The sequence below is a fragment of the Ammodytes marinus genome, assembly GCF_949987685.1.
Source record: "Ammodytes marinus genome assembly, chromosome: 1".
NCBI lineage: Eukaryota > Metazoa > Chordata > Actinopteri > Uranoscopiformes > Ammodytidae > Ammodytes > Ammodytes marinus.
Genome location: NC_137230.1, coordinates 29,226,840 through 29,249,871, shown reverse-complemented (window position 1 = coordinate 29,249,871; position 23,032 = coordinate 29,226,840). Strand labels below are relative to the sequence as shown.

The 23,032-nt window shown below is 40.7% G+C and overlaps 1 protein-coding gene across 1 annotated transcript in view; it reads right to left on the bottom strand.

Annotated features, from left to right (window-relative positions):
- Window positions 1–12,869, bottom strand: part of nav2a (neuron navigator 2a) — a gene marked incomplete at its 5' end in the record, with an annotated part of 97,730 nt that extends 84,861 nt beyond the window's left edge. The window contains one exon of the mRNA XM_080027600.1: window positions 12,657–12,869. Coding sequence (XP_079883726.1) covers window positions 12,657–12,869 — 213 coding nt within the window. The remainder of the gene's footprint in view (window positions 1–12,656) is intronic.
- Between the last annotated feature and the right edge of the window lie 10,163 nt (window positions 12,870–23,032).

Here is a 23,032-nt window from a genome sequence, read left to right as displayed (position 1 = left end):
AGGGACAGCTGGACAGAGGGAACAAGTGTAAACTGAGAGATGGAGAGTGAGAGGTTGTTTAAGAGTCAGTTTTAGTGAAGGTGTGAGAAATTCACATTCACTTAGTGAAGTGTATACACATTAGTGCTATGTTCTTCATATTGTAACGATATGGAACAAGCAAACATTTGCTCTCTCCTCTCTCACCACATCAGCCAGAGCTGCTTGGTCTTCCTCTCTGGCCCCATGCAGGATGCACCATGGATGGTTTTTGGTCTGTGGGCATCTGGCAGCTACTTTCCCTCCCTCTGTTTTCAGTTGTACTCACACAGGCCTCTCAAGTGGCTTTAGCCCACAGAAAGCTGAAACAGGCCACTCTAAATGAGCTCTCATGTCTCTGCTTGCTCTCTGTTTGGCACATGAAAGACATGTGGCTTTGTGAGGCATGGAGGCCATACCAGGCACATGCTACTAGACAAAACTGCTTGGCCAGAGCTCTGTAGTTTAGAGTATGGGAAACAGAGTCATCCATCAGAAAGCCAAGGCACTGGTTGTGCATGTGTGGTCATATCCACATGTGATGCATAAACTGATTTGAAAAGCCTGCTGGTATGGTAGGCAGAAAAAAAACTTGACACCCAATAGGGATAATGCTTGTGTCCACCATAATCACTACCCATATGACAAAGTCCAAATATTCAGAGGTTAATCCAGAATATGATAATCATATAAGACTTATAAATCCCTCAAATTGGAGCTTTTCTTCTGCACAGTTGAACGTGCCTGGTGTGCAGCATCTAATCAGGACAAATCCTGAGACCTACAGCCTGATGCACACGAGGGGACAGCAGCCTATTGAGCATTAGTAAAGAGGGTGTAGCTTGTTAAAAGTACCGTATGAGTTAACAAGCTATATGCAATGATAGAACTGATTTCCCTGCAGAGAACATTCTCAGACAGCTGCCTTGTGGTCTTTAAGAATCAGCTCCTCACTTTCTAGGCGTGGTGGGATTTGCATATAATGCAGTTTCTTATTTACTGTAGTTCCCTGCCAGTTCCAAAACTCCACAATATCCTTTTTGAGGTTTTCTACACTCAAAGATGATTTTCTCCCACCCTAGATACAAGATAATGTATGTATATAAACTATTTCACTTGCCTTGATGCACTATTGGGTTACCCCGTACATATGCTGAATTCTACTGCAATCTGGCCAGAGACCCTTGTTGCATGTCATTCCTTCGATTTGACCAACGTTTCTAGTGCACTAAAGTTTATGTGCACGCTATGTCACTGTGACATCCTGGGTTCGACATGACAGGTAGCTGAATTCAACCATGTTCAGATGTTGAATGGACTCAAGGGTTGAAAGTAAAATGTAACAGACAACAAAGACTTTGTGGTCAGTCAATAAGGTAATGTAAGGAATAACTCAAAAACATATGAGCCATTAAATGCACGATGAGGGAAGGTACAGTATATGTGCACTAGTCTGTCATGGCTACACACATTCAGTATTTCACACAAATGCACAATGCAAGTATAGTATAGTATATACCTTAATTAAAAACATTTCTGATTCCAATCATGTCCTGTTCTGCTCTGTAAATAGTGCCATGACTCTGAACAGAATTAAACACATAAATCAGGTGTTTTGATTTGCTGCATAGGTCACACTCTGACATAAGGACCAACACAATCCAATAATCAATACATCTGTATTAGAACAGACAGGATTATGGACATCGACTGCACTTCATAATAAAAATTAAGATCGCTTTAATTTCCGGAAGTGTGTGCCTATGCTCAAGTGTGCCTGCCTGTGATCCCTTTGTCATTCTCACATCCCTTCACACAATCACACATAAACATACACACACGCTGACCCTGTGACCACTTGCCTTCTGTCAGTTACGCTGTGTGGAGGTTAGCGGTGTGTAATTAAACTAGCTTACTTATCAGCTAATCTCTAGACTCTAGTAATAACCTCCTCTGCTTCCATCTCCCCTTCCTCTGTGGGCTTACAGCAGATCCAGATAAGGACCATGGTCAAAAGAAAGAGAAAAAGACAGAGAGAGGGGGTGTGTTCCATTTGCTTGAGCTGCAAAAAACTCAACAGGGTGTTCTTAACACAAAATTATAATTATAATTATTGTATTATGATAATCTACTGCTTACTTTTTTATCACATATCAGCAATAGTTTTTTTCTCATTTGTTTGCACCACATGACCTATCTGCAACAGACCCACCCTGTATTTTATCACAGGCTACCAGGTCCTGTTGAATATTCACCATCTCTGTGGTATTTTGCTTATCACACAGCAAATAGTGGGTAACAAAGCAGAACCAAAGTATTTCCTTTTCTTATAAATGCTTGTATAGGAGGACACACAGAGACCCCCCCCATCCCACACTCACACACACACACACACACACACACACACACACACACACACACACACACACAAATCTCTGACTGAAGACTCTGCTTAAGCCTAATTTAAACTTTCCTTGCAGACATCAAAGTGAAGTGATATCAGTTGAGGGGTAAACCGGAATCACCTCCCTCTGATATTAAAACGAATGCCAATAATACAATGCATGCCTGCAATAGAACACCACAGCTACTGTAAGGCTTTGGGCTGATGAGACAAGCATTTCAACTGATACATTAACACACATAGTGAAGCATGTCCTGAAACTGCAGAGTCAGGAGAGAAAGGCAGGATAAGGATGTCAACACTTTATTGATAAAAAGACTGTCAACAACAGAAAAAAGTCTAACGGGCTGTGGTATAATATTTTATGTGCACAGAAAATAACCTGACCGCAACACATTTTGTAACTGCCTCCCTGGTGTTTGACCTTTGTGATGGCCTCAAAGTGTTAATCCTACCAGTTTCATAGTGAAATTCTTCTGTTCCCAGCGGCACAGCAGCGAACTCATCCTGCTTCTTGCAGCTTCCTTCCTCAGAGACACCTGCCTCACATTGAGGAGGACTGCTGGTGAACCAGCCTGGTCCAAACATAAGCCATCAGAACCAGATCTAGACCAGACTGGACCCAACAGAGCTGCAGCAAAATGTAAGAATCCACAGAGAAAAAAGACAAATTCAAGGAGGAGAATGCAGGATTGAGAAAAATGTCCTGAATGAGTGCACCATGTAGATCCAGAGGTAATAGTATAGCTGCTGCTTGTTTGAGCCCCAGCAGGTCTCTGTGTGCCTGAGGAGGGGGTGTGGGGGGGGGGGGGGGGAGTTCAGCGCCTCCAGCTTTTCTCCACCCACTCTGGGATACGGAGGAGGGAAAAATAAAAGCAGGAGGCGAAAGGCAAGAAGAGTTCCATGGCGTCTGCCGCTGCTCAGAGGCAGCCAAACCAAACGCACAGAGAGGAGGAGGAGCAGGAGTGGATCCCCCCTTCCCCTACCTCTCTTGCCCACGGCAACACATTGTGGTATTGCTCTTCAATGGATCATCGGTCATATGGGGAGGAGAAAGAAAGAGAAAAGAACAGACCTCTTAACCTTTTACAACCCCTCCCCCGATAGTTGTCCCCCTCAATGACAAAAATAAATGAGGAAAAAAGACAAAAAAGGGATGATCAGTGCACCCTTGACAAAAATGGAGAGACTAAATAGTGAGAAGTGAAGAGCTTAGAGGCCAAACCACGCAGAACTCAACGCTAACCGTCTCTTTTCTATTTATTATGTCTTTAACCAGCTCCCCTGCTCTGTTAAAAAAAGCCTAGTTTTATTTTCCCTGACCAGAGACGGGACTTCTCCGTCTCTGATCAGCCATCACCCACATCACATTGTAGCAGCTGCATGTGTGTATTTATGTGCATGTGAACAGTGGGTTCATAACCTAAGCATTTATGTATGTGTGAGTGTGTGTGTAAGAGAGTCCACAGCACAGGATGCACTCTGTTTGAGCACGTTCCAACCGCCTGTGCACACATACACCCCACCACCAACCACAAATTACAAGCCGAATTTGAATTTTGGGAAAGGCCCAAGATTTACAGAAAGTTCCCACAGTAGGGGGATGCCTGATCACTTCCAGCAGGCTGAACAAAAATGCTTTAAGAACGAAACAACAATATAGCTGTAGTCATGTACACAGTATAAAGTAATGGTATTGTGTATACTGTGATTTTTTTTTATAGAAAGAAGTCTGATTCACAAAAGTTAAATTTTTACAGTAATAACAGACATTTACAAGTTAAAGTTGTACCCCGTCAATGGATTTTTACCTGCATTTCATGAACAATAAATTGAGACTGACAGGCTGCTTTTCTGAATTATGTATGGAGGAAAAACATATTGAGTTCAATGTCCAAGCAGCAAGTTACAAACCAGCAAGTGAGTAATGTGTTAGCCTTACATATTTTATTTTTTAAATAAGAGTCCAGGTTGAAGTTTTGACTTCAGTTAATGTCAGTTGCAACTCTCTGTATCTACTGTAAGCAAGCAAGCAAATAACAAAAAAAAACAGATAGACATCAGAATATCCAACAAGCAGGCCATCACGAGGAAATGTACACTAATTGATTGACAGGGGCTGGAGGCTGTGAAGCTATTCTTAGGTACAGCGGTGCTTTGATATAAATGCTAACGTCAGCATGCTAACGTGCTCACGCAGACAATGTTAAACGTGCTGAAAAGCATGTGTAAAGTTCACCATGGTCACCATCTAAGTTTAGCATGTGAGATTTCTAATGCATGCTACTCACAACTAAATAAAAAGTATAGCTGATTCTGATTATAATGTCATAAAAAGTCAAAGCATCATAGGATTCAGAGTTGTTGAACCCTACTGCAGCACAGAAATATCAGTCCCCCTTTGCTCCTAACCCGCATTGGTTTAATGACATTCTGGCTCTGCAAGAAGAGAATATGTCGGCACTTAGTGCTTGTGTTTAACAGTTTTAGTACAGACCTTCAACAAGCTCATTAAGTGCAGCCACAGTGAATGGTCTGAGTATGGTCCCTTTCACAGTCCCAGATAAACCTCAATGTGTCATGGACAATGGGGGGATAACCCTGCAAGGGAAGGTCCTTTGTTTTGGGGGACCCCCACCTCCGAGCTCTGCCGGCTGGGGAGGAAGATTGGGGTGATGGTGCGTGGGTTTGGATGAGGCTGCCTGGCTGTCCCATTCTGGGCGAGGGGTGGGGGCAAGGGGCATATGGGAGTAAAGAGACAAGCACAAAAGCAATTGGGGTCTACTGTGAAGTTGACTACTGTATTTGTAGTGATGGTATCGAATGTAATAAACGTCAAAAGTTGGTTCATACACAAAACGACAAAGGCATCAGCTTCAAAAAGTGAAAGCAAAGTGAGCTTGTGTATCCAACTTTAGAGAACTATTCATACCAACTTGATTAATGATGTATGTGTTAATGTTTGGTTAATCATTCCAACAAACAACTGTGTTTTCTCTTCTAGATAAATCGGTATATGTCAAATTAAATCCTAGAATATATGTTTATAACCGTTCTGAATGTGACCACTCGAGTTGCCTTGACCCCAGATCTCAGCATCAATGTAGATGATGAGTAATAGGTTAAACTGATTGTGAAGAAAATACTATAAACACAATGCTTTAGTTGTATATTTTCTTTGAGCACGTCCAATGTCTTTGTAGATCATGAAGCTTTGCAATGCACCAATGTCACCATTTGGTATATATCAACATCCTGATACATATGTTTTATAGTATTTATGATTAAATATTAACCCAAAGAAGTGATGTGTTGCTAGATTTGAACTTGTACTTAACTGTAACATATTATTTGAGAAGGTCAACTATTGTGATGGCTAGTACTTATACTGTAGTTTCTGTTTCTTTCAATGCATGTAGAGTATATATTTTTTAATACAGTGATGATGTTGAATTTTAACACCAAATCAGAGGTCCTGTGTTTTCCACCTTTGTTCAAATATATCCTCTTGATTTACTCTGCTAGATTTAAAATTACAATATACGTATATATATATTTTTTTTTGGCTTTACCAAAACTGACCAGCAGACACCATCCGCTCTCGGCTGGCTCTGTAGAGGTGATGATGTTATCTAACCTACCTCTCAGTCCTTGTTGACCCTGGACACAGGCCTCTCTGGGGAGGCTGACTTCAGCCCTGATGACCTCTACCTCCTGGCCTTTCCACACTGCCTTCTGTTTCCAGACAGAGATGGAGCTGATTGTGTTAGTCTAACTGCCACTGCAGCGCCAATTCCCCAGGGGGCGCCATTCACAATGACCTGTTTGTCTGCACCAAGGGCTCCCTGTGTGAGAGCTAACGCGAGGAAAGCAGAGAAGTAAAGTGACTAACGATTGGGAAGCACCTTGGAGGGGGGGATCAATGGAAGGACGTTGAATCAGGAGAAGCAGATGCTGCGGCCTTAATTAATATGGTTATGTTCGCAGCCATGACCTCACACAGGAAGGCGCGGGGACAACCACACAGGAAGTGGAATCTGATCGAGACCCATTAGGCAGAGATGAGGTCATAACAACTGGAGCCAATTGCCATATAATCATATACCTCTTCCACATTTATTTTGCTTTTGCTCATGTAAAAAACAACACCTTTTTCTGTTGAAATTCAAATTTTTAGAGAAGGTATAGAGTATAATTTGAAGAACACCAAAGTGTAATCATGAAGCTTTAAAACATCCATGAAATAGAAGTTTATATATATATATATATATATTATATATATATATGGCATCAAAACGTGATATATATATATATATATATATTATATATATATATATATATATCACGTTTTGATGCCATCCAACAAAATGAAACCCTAAATATCGACATTAAGATCTATCCATATTCCGAAACATCAAATCTAACTATTTTCTTCGAATATATACTGTATAAGGCTAAGAAAATGTGCATTGGTTCTTTATTCCTTACCATTGAAGCTTTAAGATCAGTGTTTAATATTGCAATCTGATCATTATTAGTACTTTACACACTGAGCTTTCTGATAAAAAAAAGTGAATAAAACATCCTTTTTTTAAAATAGAAGAATAAATACAACACAAGCCTTTGTCTTCTGTGCCATTTCTTGCTGATATGGTGTTTAGGTATAGCTGCTGGGGGACAAAACGCCTCCTCATCCTCAGATGCAATCCACAGACTTGGGGCCTGCTGCTATCTCACCATCTGACCTTATTCTGCCTCTGTGTGAAGCCTCTGCTGGTATCAGAGCAGACAGGCCGTTTCCAGACCAGCCTGATGAATCTGCAGGATGACCATCTCTGTGTTCTCTGAGAGAGGACACAGCGGTGTGTTGTGGCTTTTATCAAAAGCAACACGGGCTTCCACCTGCCAGCTGCTGATAGTAATATCCTCCATGTGTGGTAGTTGTCTGGCCGAAACCTCTTATCTCCAAAGTGTCAGCCTTCAAGAACTCAGGCCTTGATTTCATTTCAGCTCAACAAAAACAGACTTCTTATAACACTTTCTGTTGGCTTTCCGATTTTGGAGATGACATTTTTCACATAATAACTGTGACAGACACAAACACAAAATGATAAAGCCATAAATTCAATTGATGAGGATCACTCACAAGACCTAACCAGACATGACCTTTCTTCCTGCACTCTTTGTCGGAACTCAGTTAAAGTCTGTTAAAACCTTGGTTATCCCTTTGAACAATGAACTCTCCAACAATGAATCACCAAAGCATCCATTAAATCTGGCTTTAACTTGCAGCTCCTCCTGGGGAGACATATGCCTATGTGTGGCCCCTTTGTCATGGTAATATAAAAAAGCGGCAATATATTCAGAGAAATCCCCCATCCTATCTGTCCTACTCTAGGCGGGTTGAGGGGCATTAGCAATCCAATGCAGCATGATGGTGCTTTGCCTTTCACTCTCACCTGCTGGGCGGGGTCGTCGGGAGACTCAGACTGGATGTAAAAGCCATAAAAAAGTCATTATTGCCTCTCACAGGAAGCTTGGGATAAGGGGAGGGACTCAACACAAGACAGAGATCTCCTCTATAGGAGTATAGTGAGATGGGTTCTGTGAAATCAAAGTCGATGCTGACATTTGCAGACTCAAGACGCTGATATTGTATTTTTGAAACATTATTCATTTTAACTTGACCTGCACATTATCATGGAGTAAGGTCTGTTTAGTGCTCAACTTGTCTACAATCAAATACTGGGCTAGCATTGGGGCCGTATGACTCTTTATTTTACATAGTGCTGCAACTGAAGATTGTTGTCATTATCAAGTTATCTCTTGATAGCACTTCTTAAGACCTGAGATAATACCTTCAAATTGCTTTTGTTTTGACACTGAAAAAACAAAATGATTTAATGAATTAATAATAAAAAGAGCAAATGAAACTGAAGTAATACATCATTTTGGATAACTATTAATATATATATTCAAGATTAGAGGAGAATGACATTTAGTATAGGAATTTACATGAATGAATTAAAAGGCAATACAATATAATGTCATTCATATTTTTCTTGCCTCTTTATCACATAATATATTGATATACTCTGTACACTCCTATATTTGGGGTCATTTAATTAGCTTTAAATCCACAATAATTTAACAAATACAAATACCACCAACCCTGGTTGCGTGATTAATAAATATTATATTATATTAAATGAGTTAACACATGTCACTGTCGGTTCACGGTCAAACCAATAGCACAAATGAAATCACACGCAATTTAAATAATTCAAATTAGGGAAATCATAATCTCGGGCAATTACACATCGTCAAGAGCAGAGGAAGTTGCATTAATGGAGCTCTGTCTGCATCACCGTTGCATCCATCACACAGTGGTACTACACTGATGATTTAATTTCTACATTAAGCTCCTCTCTGCTGGATGGGGGTCTGTCTAAATTGTGGATCCAGGTTTATTTACAACAAGATCATCTTGGTAAATATTAGCAGTGGTGGCCTGTGACCCCCTTCGCCTGGTCCCACTATGTTTTTATGTGATTGGGATTCAGCTTTCATAATGAGTCCAATAAAGCCAGTCTTTACACAGAGCCCGATTTAAGCCTTTATCTGGAAAGATACTTATTAAGATAGGAGCTCCTTATCACACTGGCACACAGACAAATCTCCCTCTGTGGCTGTGTGTTCATGTGTGAGTGAGTGAGCGTGTGTGTGTGTGTGTGCGTGTGTGTGTGTGTGTGTGTGTGTGTGTGTGTACATGTCTGGGCATGCTTCATGTTGATGTATTTATTTGTCAGGGTCTCCTGCAGTAAATGTGGATATCAGAGATTCTTGTTTGAACCTTTTCTTTTTCAAAGCATCAGCCTAACATGAATGAGCTAACAATGAATAGCCAGATTAAAAAGAGGGGAAAATAAGAGTGAGACAGAGAATGAAAAGGTTGGGATATTGTTACAGATGAATAGACAAGGAATGACAGTGGCCTTCAATGAAGTGTGCACGCTGTACACACATATACACTCACACCCCTGCTAGTGTTTGTAAATGGAATCAGGTGTAGGGCAAAGACCAGCCACTAGAGGACAGCAGAGTATCTGTGCAAGGCTCAGCTCTCTGTAATGACAGTATGCCGAAAAGTTAAAGGTCCCAGGAGCTTGTCATTCCATATGGTTTCACAGAAAAGTGTGATGATGACAAACACACACACATACACACACACACACACACACACTTATTCTTGCACAAGCAGAACGAGAACAAACAGATACTAATTGCATTCACAAAGCTTATCACCTTCACATTAGATTCAGCAGATTGTGCAAGACTTCACACATGCACACACACATACACAGACACAAACACAAAAAAACACACACACACAGAAAAACACACACACACACACGCACACACAGTAACATCCTGTCTCCTGTCTGTAAACATAGTCTGGATGCTTGTCCTACTGCTCTCATTGCATTAGGGATTAACTATTTGTTGCAGGTGCACACAACATGTTTGTGTGTTTAGTGCCAACTGGGCCAAGCAGCTTGATCTTAGTGAGCAGCATTGGCAACACTCTGCCGTGACTTCACTAATCCTTCAGATAACTACAGGTGAGTGCTGCTGGTACTAAGCTGTTATGGTCAACACATTTCGCGGTTAGCTGTTTTGGTGCATCCATTGTCCCCCAAACACACCTTGTTTTCCCTACATTTCCCACCATGCCTTGATATTTCCCTGAATCAGCCATGGTCCTGTTCTTACTCCTCTTTCTTTCATTTTGACTGTGTTGGCTGGATTTTGGCTTTTGAATTTAGATTAAGATACTAAAAGACCATGGTAGTTCAATTGAGGTTAACTCAAAATAAAGACTGACACAGTGACAGAGATAGTAAGAGCAACTGGTCAAGTTTTCCTAATTGAGAAATAACAACCTCAACCTATACTCCCATGACTGTACTGGATTCAGGTCTATTCGCTGCTAGTGTGGGTGATGAAATTGGAATTGAAATCGCCTCCATCCCATATTGATTTTTCCTCCCTGTATGATTGTTGGAAGTTGGTGCAATATGACGGCCCCAGAAGCTCCCACGCCTTGAAAATCTAATGCTTCATTAAGGTGAACTGCTGGACTGTCAGGGGTGAATTGAATCATTTAGTCTAATAATCAGGAAAAAGTTCACATTCTCTATATTCCTTCTCATGAGTCAGTAATCCTCTTGGAGAAATGTGGTACAGCCACCAGAAGGAGGAGTGAAAGAATCAAAAACATAAAGACATAAAGCAGGGCCCCACCCCATGTCTTCGGAGAGCTCGGTCTCAGCTCAATCTCAGTCTTTGAGCAGATTGGGTTGACACTGAAGACCAAAGGCGTCTGTGCACACAATCCACCGAGGGTTGTAACCCAGACTGATTGAGAAGATGCAGCATATGAAGGGTTCGGAGTCCTCGCCAGCAATTCTGCCTCTCAGGCCTTCCCCCAGTTCAAGTCAGTCCCCGGGGTGAATCCCCAGCAGAAACGGTCCAGAAATGAGGACGATAAAACTGAGCTAAGAAACCATTAACACTCCTGCCCCGTATTAAAAAAACGGCTATATAACCAGGGACTAGAATCTGTCATTTATAGTCATTTCGTATTAGCACAAACATATGTGTTTATAATTTGAGACACACATTATTGAATTAAAACAAATGGTCATCTTGAAATGGTCATTCCAGCCAGAACCAGTGATATCATTATTTTCTATATTTTTCTTTAATGCATCTTCCCTTTCCTACCGACAACATTGCACTTTTTTTATTCACTTTTATTTTTTCATAAAGGTTTATTATCTTTTGTTTTGTTTTGTTTTGAATGTTTCTATTTTTGCATTGCTTTTTTATTGTTTTACATCTCCTGTGAAGGACATAGCACTATCAATTACAGTATCAATACACACACACACACACACACACACACACACACACACACACACACACACACACACACACACACACACACACACACACACACACACACACACACACACACACACACACACACACGCACACACACACACACACACACACACACACAGTCAGCTTTGATAGTGTTCAGTACATGACTGCAATATTCACATCACAGCAGCTGGTCAGGAAGGTCAAGGGGTTAACTCAGCCTAGGGTGATAAAGGCTGCTTCATCAGCACCATGGGGATGGAGAGAGGGAGAGGAAGGAGGACAGTGGGGAGAGAGAGAGAGAAAGTCATGGAAAGTAGGTCAGTGAGAAAACATGATTAGCCACAAAAACAGGCAACACCAGCAATGGACGCGTGCTGTGTCCTATAGTGCAGTGCTCCTCTATGTTTCCCTCACATGATCGTCACAACACCGGATTCAGATTTATCTCCTAAACAAACCAGGACGCATCAGTGGCACCAAGTCAGGCCTACTGTAAAGACTGGTTGCCAAGCATGCTCTCGCTGGCTCGCTAGTGCACACAAGCACACACAGGCATCTCCTTTCCCTCACTGCCTTACATGGTGTTAGAACAATCCCTTTCACCGTTGGAGCCGTTTGTGTAAGGTTGCTAAGCGCAGACAATATTTCACAAACACAGCAAAACAGCCACCCTGACATCCTGCTATGCTGCCATCCTGGACAGGGGAGACACAGCCTGCTCTCTCTCCTTCTAGGAACACACTGAGTTTGGCTGTGTGTTTTCAATTATGCCCAACTGAGCTTGACAAAGATACTGACATTTTGTGAATTTTGTGTGTGGCACAGTCCGATAGAACTGGTGACAACTAAGGTTGATGCAAATACTGTACATGGCAACATGACTTTGAATGTCTTCACATTCAAGAATCGCAGTATTGATTTCCTATCTGATTGAAATCTTGATGAACATTAACAGCCATAACAATAATGTTTTGCCATTACTAATTCTTTTTTTAGGGTTATTATTGTGAGTTTAAGTATTAATATACAATATTATTGTAATTAGTGTGCAGACATTATCAAATCATTAACCCCGGACATCTGCTAGGCCCCCTAGAGTTTTTCTAAACAGAATTATCCAGCGATGTTTAAAAGGAAATTAACCACATTCAGCAGTGTACTTTAAAATGCTGCTAAGTTTGCTTCCTATCACAGCTCATTTAAGGAACTTTCATCAAACCATGACTTTAGGGAGAAATAGGAAAGATTAGTTAGGTGGATAGAGATCTTATGAAAACATCCTGACCTGGGGGTTTCCTCCAGCCTCTGATACTGGTGCGATGCGTCTCTGGAGTCCCGAGCCCACCTTCTGGCCCAGTGAGGGGATGTGGGTCTTGACTGATGCTGGAGGCACAGCTAGAGCTGACGGCCTGCTGTGGGTCTGGGGGATTGGCAGGGCACTATGCATCGGTTTGGGGAGTCCTGACTTCATCTTTGAGGCTGCAAGGATGGCTGGCATCTTCTCCCTAGCCTCCTAATGACCACACTTTTCGCCTTCCTCTCAAACTAAAATGAAATTCTGCTGCTGGTCAGCAAGGTTCCTTGGTAACTCACATATAATCCAGCTATTACTGTGAGTGTGAAGGTGTTAACCAGATTGAAGAAGCACAGTTTGACCCTGATCCGCCACTTGATTGTGTTTAATTGGTCAATGTCCAGGTCTTGGCTGCTCCTGCTGGATCTCAGCAGGGGGTGAGCTGAGCTCCCCTACATGCAGTGGAGGGGTTTTAAACCCACCAATGCCACCTGTTCCCTGGTACCGAGTTGCTTCAGCTCTTTATTTTATGTAGAAAAGACAAAATCCTCTTCAGTCTTCAGTTAATGTGATGAAAAAAAAATCCACCCTGCCAAGTCCTGGAAAAGGAAATCAAAACTCTTACTTCACACTAAGAGGAATCCCCAGTTGCCTGGTGGCAGAGAGCGAGCGTTCCCTTCCATTTATTTCCAGCACTGAGAGACAGTCAGCGATTTGGCAAAAGGTTCCTTTAGGAGGCAGAGCAGTTCCTCTCCCACAGAGCCCGGTTAATTAGACCGTTGCTTCCGGATGACAGGAGGGAATGACTGGAGTCTGTCGAGTCAAAGATAGGAGGGAGGACGGGAACAGAGACCAAGAGATGGAGAGAAAAAAGAAAAGGCAGCAGCAACACAGCGAGCGCTCGCTTCAGTGACTGCTCAGCCTGTGACTACTGACTCTGCCTAAAACACACTGTACTCTGCTGCCTCTCTCCCTCTCCCTCTCGGGTAAGCCATGGTTAGCAGCAGCAGGTGTGGCTTGGATCAGGACTGACATATGTGGAGAAGAGCTCAACACATTTCCTCAGTATGCTCCTCCAGCCTGCCCCTCTCTTTCTACGTGTGGCATTCTTTGTTTTCACACACACAACAAATGCCCAACCAGGAAAGCTGTTCACTCTGATCATGAATTCGAAATGTTTTACTCAGGTTTGCCAGTTCAGTGTGATAATTATATTTCCTGACTTGAATCCAATTAGCAATATGTGACAAAGGAGAAAAATGAAATTTCCACAGCAAGTATTAAAAATCATTTCAACCAACTTATTTTTGAGGATTGAAGGAGTATTTAAACAGAAACTTCCCTTTTTGCAAAGCGTAACATGGAGACTATCTACATGTTCCCAGTTAATGCAAATATAAATTGTGTAAATTTATTCCAGAGCACAGACAGTGAAAAGCATCAACACATCTTACTACAATCCAAACCAAACAGATAATCAGCATTGACCAGCATCAGTAACTAAACAGAGTGCTTTTCAGTATTACAGTTCAATGTGAAATGATCACCTCAGCCCATACTGCAGCTAACCAGAGGAGAAGATGGAATTACAGAAAGTACAGATGGATGTAACGACGACTGCACACACACACACTCACACACACACACACACACACACACACACACACACACACACACACACACACACACACACACACACACACACACACACACACACACACACACACACACACACACACACACACACACACACACACACACAAACACACACACACACACAATGTAATGATTTAATCCAGGGGAGGATGTCTTTAGTATGTTAATCTTAATCCTGTTAAAATAATCCTAAATTATGTAAATACTAATATCTGATTATGATTAAGTGCAGTATTAGAGTATGTGTGTGTCTGTGTGTGTCTGTGTGTGTCTGTGTGTGCGTGCGTGTGTGTGTGTGTGTGTGTGTGTGTGTGTGTGTGTGTGTGTGTGTGTGTCTGAAGGTCCAAAAATGTCAACCTATGTAATTCTAGATTTTACAGGTCCAGTCCATAAAAAAACATTACCCAGGTAAGGCAGCGTTTAGAGAGGACATGTTTTAAGCATTGGAAAGCGACTGTTTTTAATTTGCTTCATGACTTCAAAGGGTTTTACATGTCGTTGCTTCTGAATTCTGGAAGCCTTGTATTGTATTGCTTTATCCAGCTAGTCAAAGTTACGGTAGATTACATGTTTTTCTCCGGCCCACTTCATTAGCCTGCCATTTCCATTGAGGAAAATTCATCGTCTGCTGTAGATCGAACTGATTAAGATGCATTTAGTGGAACTACTTAACTACATTATTATGGATTTCATTTACATTGTAGATACTTATCTCATAGTAATTGCCACAAATATTCCACCTTGTCATAAACTACTTATAAAGTTGGAACTGGTGATGAGTAAAAAGCCTGCCTCCCTTGATATAAAATACACCCATGTCCTGACAAACTGTCCGGCTTTAAACATATAGGAAAATATGTTGCTCCACCCAGCTAGCCACAGATGCCATACTGTCATCGATAAAAATGGAGAGAAGAAAAACATACAGGGCACTGCATAGCAAAACAAGGGAAACTTGCAGATTTTCCTACTATCCCCTGTGATGGTAAACATGCATCGGGACCCTCACTGATCCCAACGCAGCGCTTCACAGTGCAGGAGAAATGTGTCATATGTGATTTATGTAGCTATACCTTTGAAGATACATAATTACAATACAGAGCAGTCTAATAATAGAGCAGGTTTGGCTGTGAATGGGCAGTATTGACAGTAATAACTAAGACACCCACTGCCTGCTATACTGTTTTTCTTCCTGGACAAATAAACATTTCATGTGGGGTAGATGGTGGGTGTGCTCTGAGCTCTAGGGAAAGATATAACAAGCACAACAATATAAAACGTAACCTATATATATATTCATACTGCCTACTGCCAACCGTTTCCATACTCTTCAGCTGTACCCCAATATTTCAATATTTATGCGTCACAAATGAAATAAATAAAACTGTACGTGCACGCCCGGGTGCACACACAGTCCATTCCTTTTCTGATTGTTTCCATTAGTTGAGTTAGCAGAGTGGAACAAGACGGCACTCACTAAGACAAGCTGCACTGACTGGAGCAACGGCCTGACATTTCCACCACGACAACACAGGATCTTCAACTTGACCTACACACAGAGGTCTATTTTCTTTCAAAAACAAACACACGCACAAACATATTTAAGATAATGAACAGTGGCAGTGCTACCAGGCCGAATCGCAGGGGGAAAGGAGCCGAGCCTGTGAAGCCCAGCAGGGCTCTGGCATGGCTCAAGTGACACTGTGTAACATTAAACAAACAGCAGAGTGTCAGGACAAACACACACAAATAAGCAACTGCAAAACACCTACTTCATATTCAACACAAATTAGCTCAAGAGAATCTGCTGGAGGGGGGGGGGGGGCAAAACAACTCATGTTTGATTATGAAACATGAAATGATACTGAGGTACTTAAGCGAGAAAATAAAAGAGAGTCCACTGACAATAGAGAGAAGAGAGTGTGTGTGTGTGTGTGTGTGTGTGTGTGTGTGTGTGTGTGTGTGTGTGTGTGTGTGTGTGTGTGTGTGTGTGTGTGTGTGTGTGTGTCAGTTTTGAATCCTGCTGAGTGTGTTTGTGCCCTTGCCCAGCTCCAGCTGTGGCACGTGTATATGTGTGGTGTATGTGTGTGTATGTGTGATTTAAATGAGTCTCTGGGGCAGTGGCGGGGTTCCTGTCACTTTCCTGTCACATGTCACCTGTGCCGGTCTTTGCTGTGAGCTGAGTTCTGTCTGTTCAGAGGGAGCGGAAACACAGACACACATACACACACACACACACACACACACACACACACACACACACACACACACACACACACACACACACACACACACACATACACACACACACACATGCGCGCACTGCAGATTCAACATCCATTTTTACAAGATGTTAGTTTCAAGCTCAGTCTATATAAAAGCTCCAGTTTAATACAACTTAAGCGTCATTTTTATTAATTACAATAACATTGTTATCATCAGAATATTTAATGGGATCTCTCTCAAGACCACCTTTAGACTTGAATATCAAGACTGAACAAGGCAGATCTCCTCGCTGTTATCGTGACAATGTGACCTTGACCTAAACTCAATTCTAAACTTCAGACTGAGACAAATCCCTAAAATGGTCCTTCAAAAAGCTAATAAAATGTCCAAACAACAATGTCCTCACTTCTTAAGGTCACACTCAGAATTGTCTTCACAAAGACACAAAAACAACAGCAAACGTAGACAAACACGTGCTGATCTACACAACCTTTTGTGAAGAAAAGCAAAAAATCTCTGAGCAAAATCATAAAAATAAAACACGTTACAAACACAACACACACACACATTCAGATAGTCAGACAGGGTAAACAAGACAGAGGAGACAGCAGCACCCAAACAACAGTCACTCTACAGTTAACTGGGGTGACAGATAAAGAAACCAAGGAGAAGCCACCACATCTTCAGCCCACAGCTCCGACGTGCGTGCGTGTGCGTGTCTGTGTCTGTGTCTGTGCGTGTCTGTGTATCTGGGGGTGGGAGTATGTGCGCATGTCTGATTGTCTTCACAGAGGGCAGTTTCAAAAGATGGACATTTTTGTGTGTGGCATTCACACAATAAACCGTCTGCTCACTCTCTTCTTAATGAAGTCTGTATAATTAACCAGCACTAATCAGGCTTTAATAGCCCGTTTAATACTCATGAAATGACGGTGGAATTTTAATGTTATCAAATTATGCTGGACGTGTAATTATAATTATACCGTGACGTCTTCTAGAAATCCTCTATTTGATGTTAACATTTTCAAACATTTAGCACAATAAAGCCCCTCGACAAAGGGGAAGTTGGTGAATATTTTATGAATGAATGAGGGTGAAAGAGAGGACAACGTATGTTTGAGAGCATAAATAAGAGTCCCGAAGCCAAGCTTATTTTAGAAAATGCTCCAAATGATAAATTAAATGTCATGAGTCAATATTAGCATTTCTAACCTCCTTTATGCTTTCAAGTGTTGAATAGCTGGTGCTCGGCCTTAATATATTAAGACACCAGCGCCACCCACAAACAAGTGAGATTCAAGTGGAGAAAGGGAATAATCAATATGGTCAAGATTAAAATATGGCATCATGTAACAGGGCTGCAATAAACCAGCCGTTGTAATGTGAGAGCCCTCAGGCTTAAATAGCAATTTCCCCCCTACTGTTCTGACACAAAACCACTTACTGTATTTTTCCTGAGTGACGAAATAGGACAGTAAAAGTAGACAGACGAGGGCAGATAGGGTTTTGAGAAACAGAAGAAATGAGAGGGAACGTAGAGATGTACAGCAGATTAAGAAGGGGGGAAAGACTGAAAGAGAAGAAAATAATAGAAAATAATAGAAAGAGAAGTGGAATACAGTTCAGAGAGCTGATTAATGGTGGCTCATTCCAATCAACACCTGTCTGGTTTAATAAATATGTTTTATATTGGCTGAAAGACTCAACACATAGTAAACCAAATGGATATTACGACATGAAAAAGGGGTTTGTAGATTTTCATTGTGTACCAAGGATGACAAGTTGGATTTAGTAAACAAACAATTGAAACTGAAGTACAGAGAAGATCAAATATCACATTCAACATGTGTACAAAACACCAATGCATTAGTTATGTTTCCATTGAAAACTATGAAGCAAATTTCCAAAAAGTCTGCAAAATAAAATTCAAACCAATCTGTGTTTCGCTCAAATATAGTGTGTGTAAATATAATAATAACATAAATTAAATGAGCATCGGTTGTCATCATGTAATTACATTTACAACCTCAGTAGCTAGAAAAAGGCAGATAACACCAACATATGTCTGCTTTCCACCAGAGATGGCATTTCTGTAATTTTAGGAAATTAATTTGTCTTTGTTTGCACAGAAAAACACACTTATATTTATGATTTATCTTTTCTCAAATTTCTGGTACAGGGTTTTATTTAATGCACATATTTAAACTGCATGAAACCAGGTAATGTAAATTTACATCGTTAGAAAACTGCAACCTGGAACAAGACAACAAGTGGATGAGTGGCTCGTTTATTCCACTTGCGTTTGTTCTTGTTCAGATATGTGTTATTACTTTCCAAAGCAAAGCAAAATAAAAGGAGACCTAAGTCAGTTATTATGGCCTGATCAATGCTACGATCAAACTATACATTTTTTCTCTGGGAATAGACAGAATGGTGATTAAAAATGTTGTGCATGCCTTAAAGAAATAATGACATATTTGTCCCTGAGCTGTGTATCCTTATGATACACATCTCATTATCAAGTCCATACGTCCACACTGAGCCAGCCATAGCCTGCAAAACTTTCTAGAGCACATTTAGACAACTAATGGCTCATTAGTGCAGCGGTTTGGACGCAGGAATGAAGAATGAAAAGAGAAGAAAATACACAGGAAGACCTTTTTCCCCAGACTTGCTTACCCCATCTTCAAGCCTTGTCATACAGTATATATATGCTATAGTATATTCAACAGAAGATTATTAATAGAATGTTTGTTGATTCAACCAACACGCATTTCAACTGCCAGATAAAATAGACTGCACAGAATGAAAAAACACAGGATGAACAAACTAACCTTTGATGGGATTTCAACATATTGCGGAAACTTAAACATTTCCTTTCCCTCACTAACCATATTTACATATTTACAGAGGTTAGGGTGACTGAAGGAAACCACAATGCTGGAATACCAAATGCATGAGCTGAGGAGAGCAGAGATCAAAGATTAGTGGTTGCAGAGACAAATCATTCTAATGGGATTCACCAAACAAAGTGCTGGAAGTTCTGTGTGGTTTTATCGAGGTGATTGTTTGCACTGATGCATTATTCATTGGAGGCTACAAAACAATCAGTTTGCATGTGGCATCATTCCTCAACACTGTAAAAAAAGAAATACTCTCGGGATCTTCTTTTTGGGTCTATTAATAGACCTGTGTTTAACCTGACCTTCCGGATTATGATGCATCAATCAGTTTAAGTATTTTGTAAAAAATGTGGAAGTATTGTAAGTAATTTTCGGTCCTTAAGTAAACTGGCCACTTTCAACACTCAAAATTCACAGAAAATCGCATGTCAGTGTACGATTTACTTTTGTAGTATTATAACATTCATCCCGCATGGAATTTCATCTGTTCCAGGTAACGTAATGTTTATAGACATTTCTCAACACAATAAAAGCATCAGATTTAGTTGTTGCAGATGCAATTGTGTATTGCATTGCGAGGTGTGCTCCACCAAACAATGTGAGCTGTGCACTTTTAAAGGGCATTACAAATTAATGGTGATATACCCACCCAAAACCTTCAAACATCAAACAGTTTGGCCCCTGTACCATTGAAAGGTGGCTGCAATAAGGTTGATCTCTCTTTTTTTATAGAGAACAGCAGCTGTGGGCAGCTTGGATTAATTTGAGTTACAATGGAACCCAAGGGTGAGCATTTTCAGGGTGGAAAAAATCTAAAAATGTGCACACAAACATTGGAAACAAGTCCTAAAGCCCAATTCAATTCTCCACTTCCCATTCGTATGCTTAGCATCTTGCAGCCATAATATTCCCATGACATTGGTAAGTACACAACCAGTTTTGTAGGTTACATATAATTAGATGTTAGCTTAGGTAATACAAGTATCATCCTGTATGACAGTTCATGCTCGCCTCCCTTAACCTAAATATCAATCATTTTGTGAATGTGTTTAAGACACGGACAAACAGTGTTATTTCTTGGAATGATAATAAAGTATAGCTATGTTTAATATACAGTATACTTTATACTGTATATCATTCTGAACAATGCTGCTTAACACACATACTGTAACTGATGATAGTCAGGACTAATATAACATAGTAGTATAAAAATCAGGGAATTAAATAAATATTGCAAACACTGTTATGTGGTAATCTCTCTCCGACTAACACTATTTTTGACATCTTATTTTACCGTATCCACAAAGTCTTGTTTTAGAGCATATTGTTTTCACAAAATCTGTACATGCGAACACATGCTGACGCACACAGTAGCACAGATGGGTTACGTCAAAGTGTTTGCACATACAGTACACAAACACACACACACACACACACACACACACACACACACACACACACACACACACACACACACACACACATTTTATGATTCAGCTCACAGCACCCTCTTACTGTGATCAAACCTCCATCTGGCATACATATGTGAGCTTCTGTTGAGAGACCCAGTGTTTGACAGAAACTCAAACTCAGCTGAATCTCAAACCAGTGCACTGCTGTGAAAACAACATGGGACAGGAAAATAAGCAAATAAACAAAAACTCTTCTTACCTGCGATAAGAAGGTCACCAACCAATAAGGATGAATGGGAGCAATAGGAAAGAAAAGGAGAAAAAAGGAATACACGTTAGAATTGGGCAGATATACAAAAGCAATACCTTCCATTTAAATATGGGATCCTCCTCAAACGCATATTAGATTTTCAATCTGTAATATATCCATTAATTTAACTGTTATACTGCAAGATGTTAAAAAAAATTGCACACATAAATGTAATACCATGAAATGGTTGAAAGACATTTCTATCGACTCATCATGATTCCATACCTCTGTTAAACCTGTATTGTTTTAATGATTTTGGTACAAGCAAGTCATAAAACAACTGAAACACATAAATAGACCTGCTAAATTTTTATGAGGAAAGGCTGATGTTGCAGAATAGCACAATGGACGGACATTGTTGCACAATCTTTGAACCGTCATCCACCAGGATAGACGAGATGAGTACAAATTAAGACACTGAAATTGAGACACTGCATCAGTAAATATGTAGGAGAGCTTGACAAGCTGAGATAATTGGAGGAGCCACCCTTCACGTTTTACAGCTTGTTTCTGCCTGTGGGGTGCCAAGGCTGAAATGTGCTGCCAAGTGCTGCCCACCCAGCTTAGCCCCACTTACTCACAGCTTCCATTTGATAAGTAATGCTGTTTGCATGGTGATGTAAAGCCAATAAACCTTAAAAAAAATGACATTTTCAACTAAATGTGAAGTACACCTGTTTTAACACGGAGAGCCTTATGACCCATTTACACTGACATATGTTGTGAGGAATAACATGTTGCAGGATAAACCAAAATCTCCAGTAAAGTGAGGAGGACCCTCAAATGCAAACAGGAAATTAGCACGAACACTAAACAACACATAGTCCCAACTCCCAATATAAGCATTTTGGTTAGCGAGAAAGGAAATCAAGTCCAAGGCCTCGTTTCCTGCCTTGAGGGCTTTGATGGAAACTTAAAGGGTAACAAAATGAATTTTATGAAAACTTGTAAAATAAATTAAAGAAAAACCTTATAAGCTTGAAAGCAAAACTTTTAAAATGTTCAAAGCCAAACAGCTTTAGAAGAGGAAACACATTGACTCCAAGCCACAAACTGGAACGCCAATTAAAGGCTCTAATTTGGCAGAGGTTGGCAGGGATGTTTCTAATAGACGAGTTGCTGCACCACAAGCTGGTAAATAAGGCAAAGGGGAGAGCTGTTCAGCAAACAATTTATGGATGCAATGGACAGAAGGAATATTTGACCCGTGTTTGGGAAGTTGATGTACATGTGTTTCTAAAGGTGCAGCTTGCAGAGCGCTCTGATGGAAAACAAACACAAACACACACACAGCAGCACTTGGCATTCCAGCATCAACATAACTATTCAGAGCAGCTAATTGGCCAAACTCTACCGGTGGAGGCTGCAAGCGGAAATCCCAAAGAATAAAAGGAAAAAGGTCTAGGGCCATCCTTGCAACAGTTCAACATGAGCCAATTTGGTCGTAATGAATCTCAGTGCACACAAAGGCAACTAGGCCAACAGCCATGACATTCTGAATCCGTCTCCCCCGCTCTTACGCTGTGTGAGAGATTGTGGGCGAATGTTACTAGATGTTTTCTCCACCCGTTTTACACTGGTGCACTCTGGAGAAAAAGCAGCATTTAGCATAACAGATTCAACAACTGGTTAAAAAGCCTTTTTAACATTGAGACCAGGGGACTACAGATGAAAAGACACGTTTGGCTAATTATGGTATTTTAAACCCATGTATAATCATGTATTAATTTGAATAGAATTGAATAAATGTTTTTCTCAAGCTGCCAGACATTCACTTTCAGATCACTTTCATTCATTTTCAACTTTATAAACGTAATATTCCAAACATGAATAACATAAATGTTGTTTAAATTAAAATCA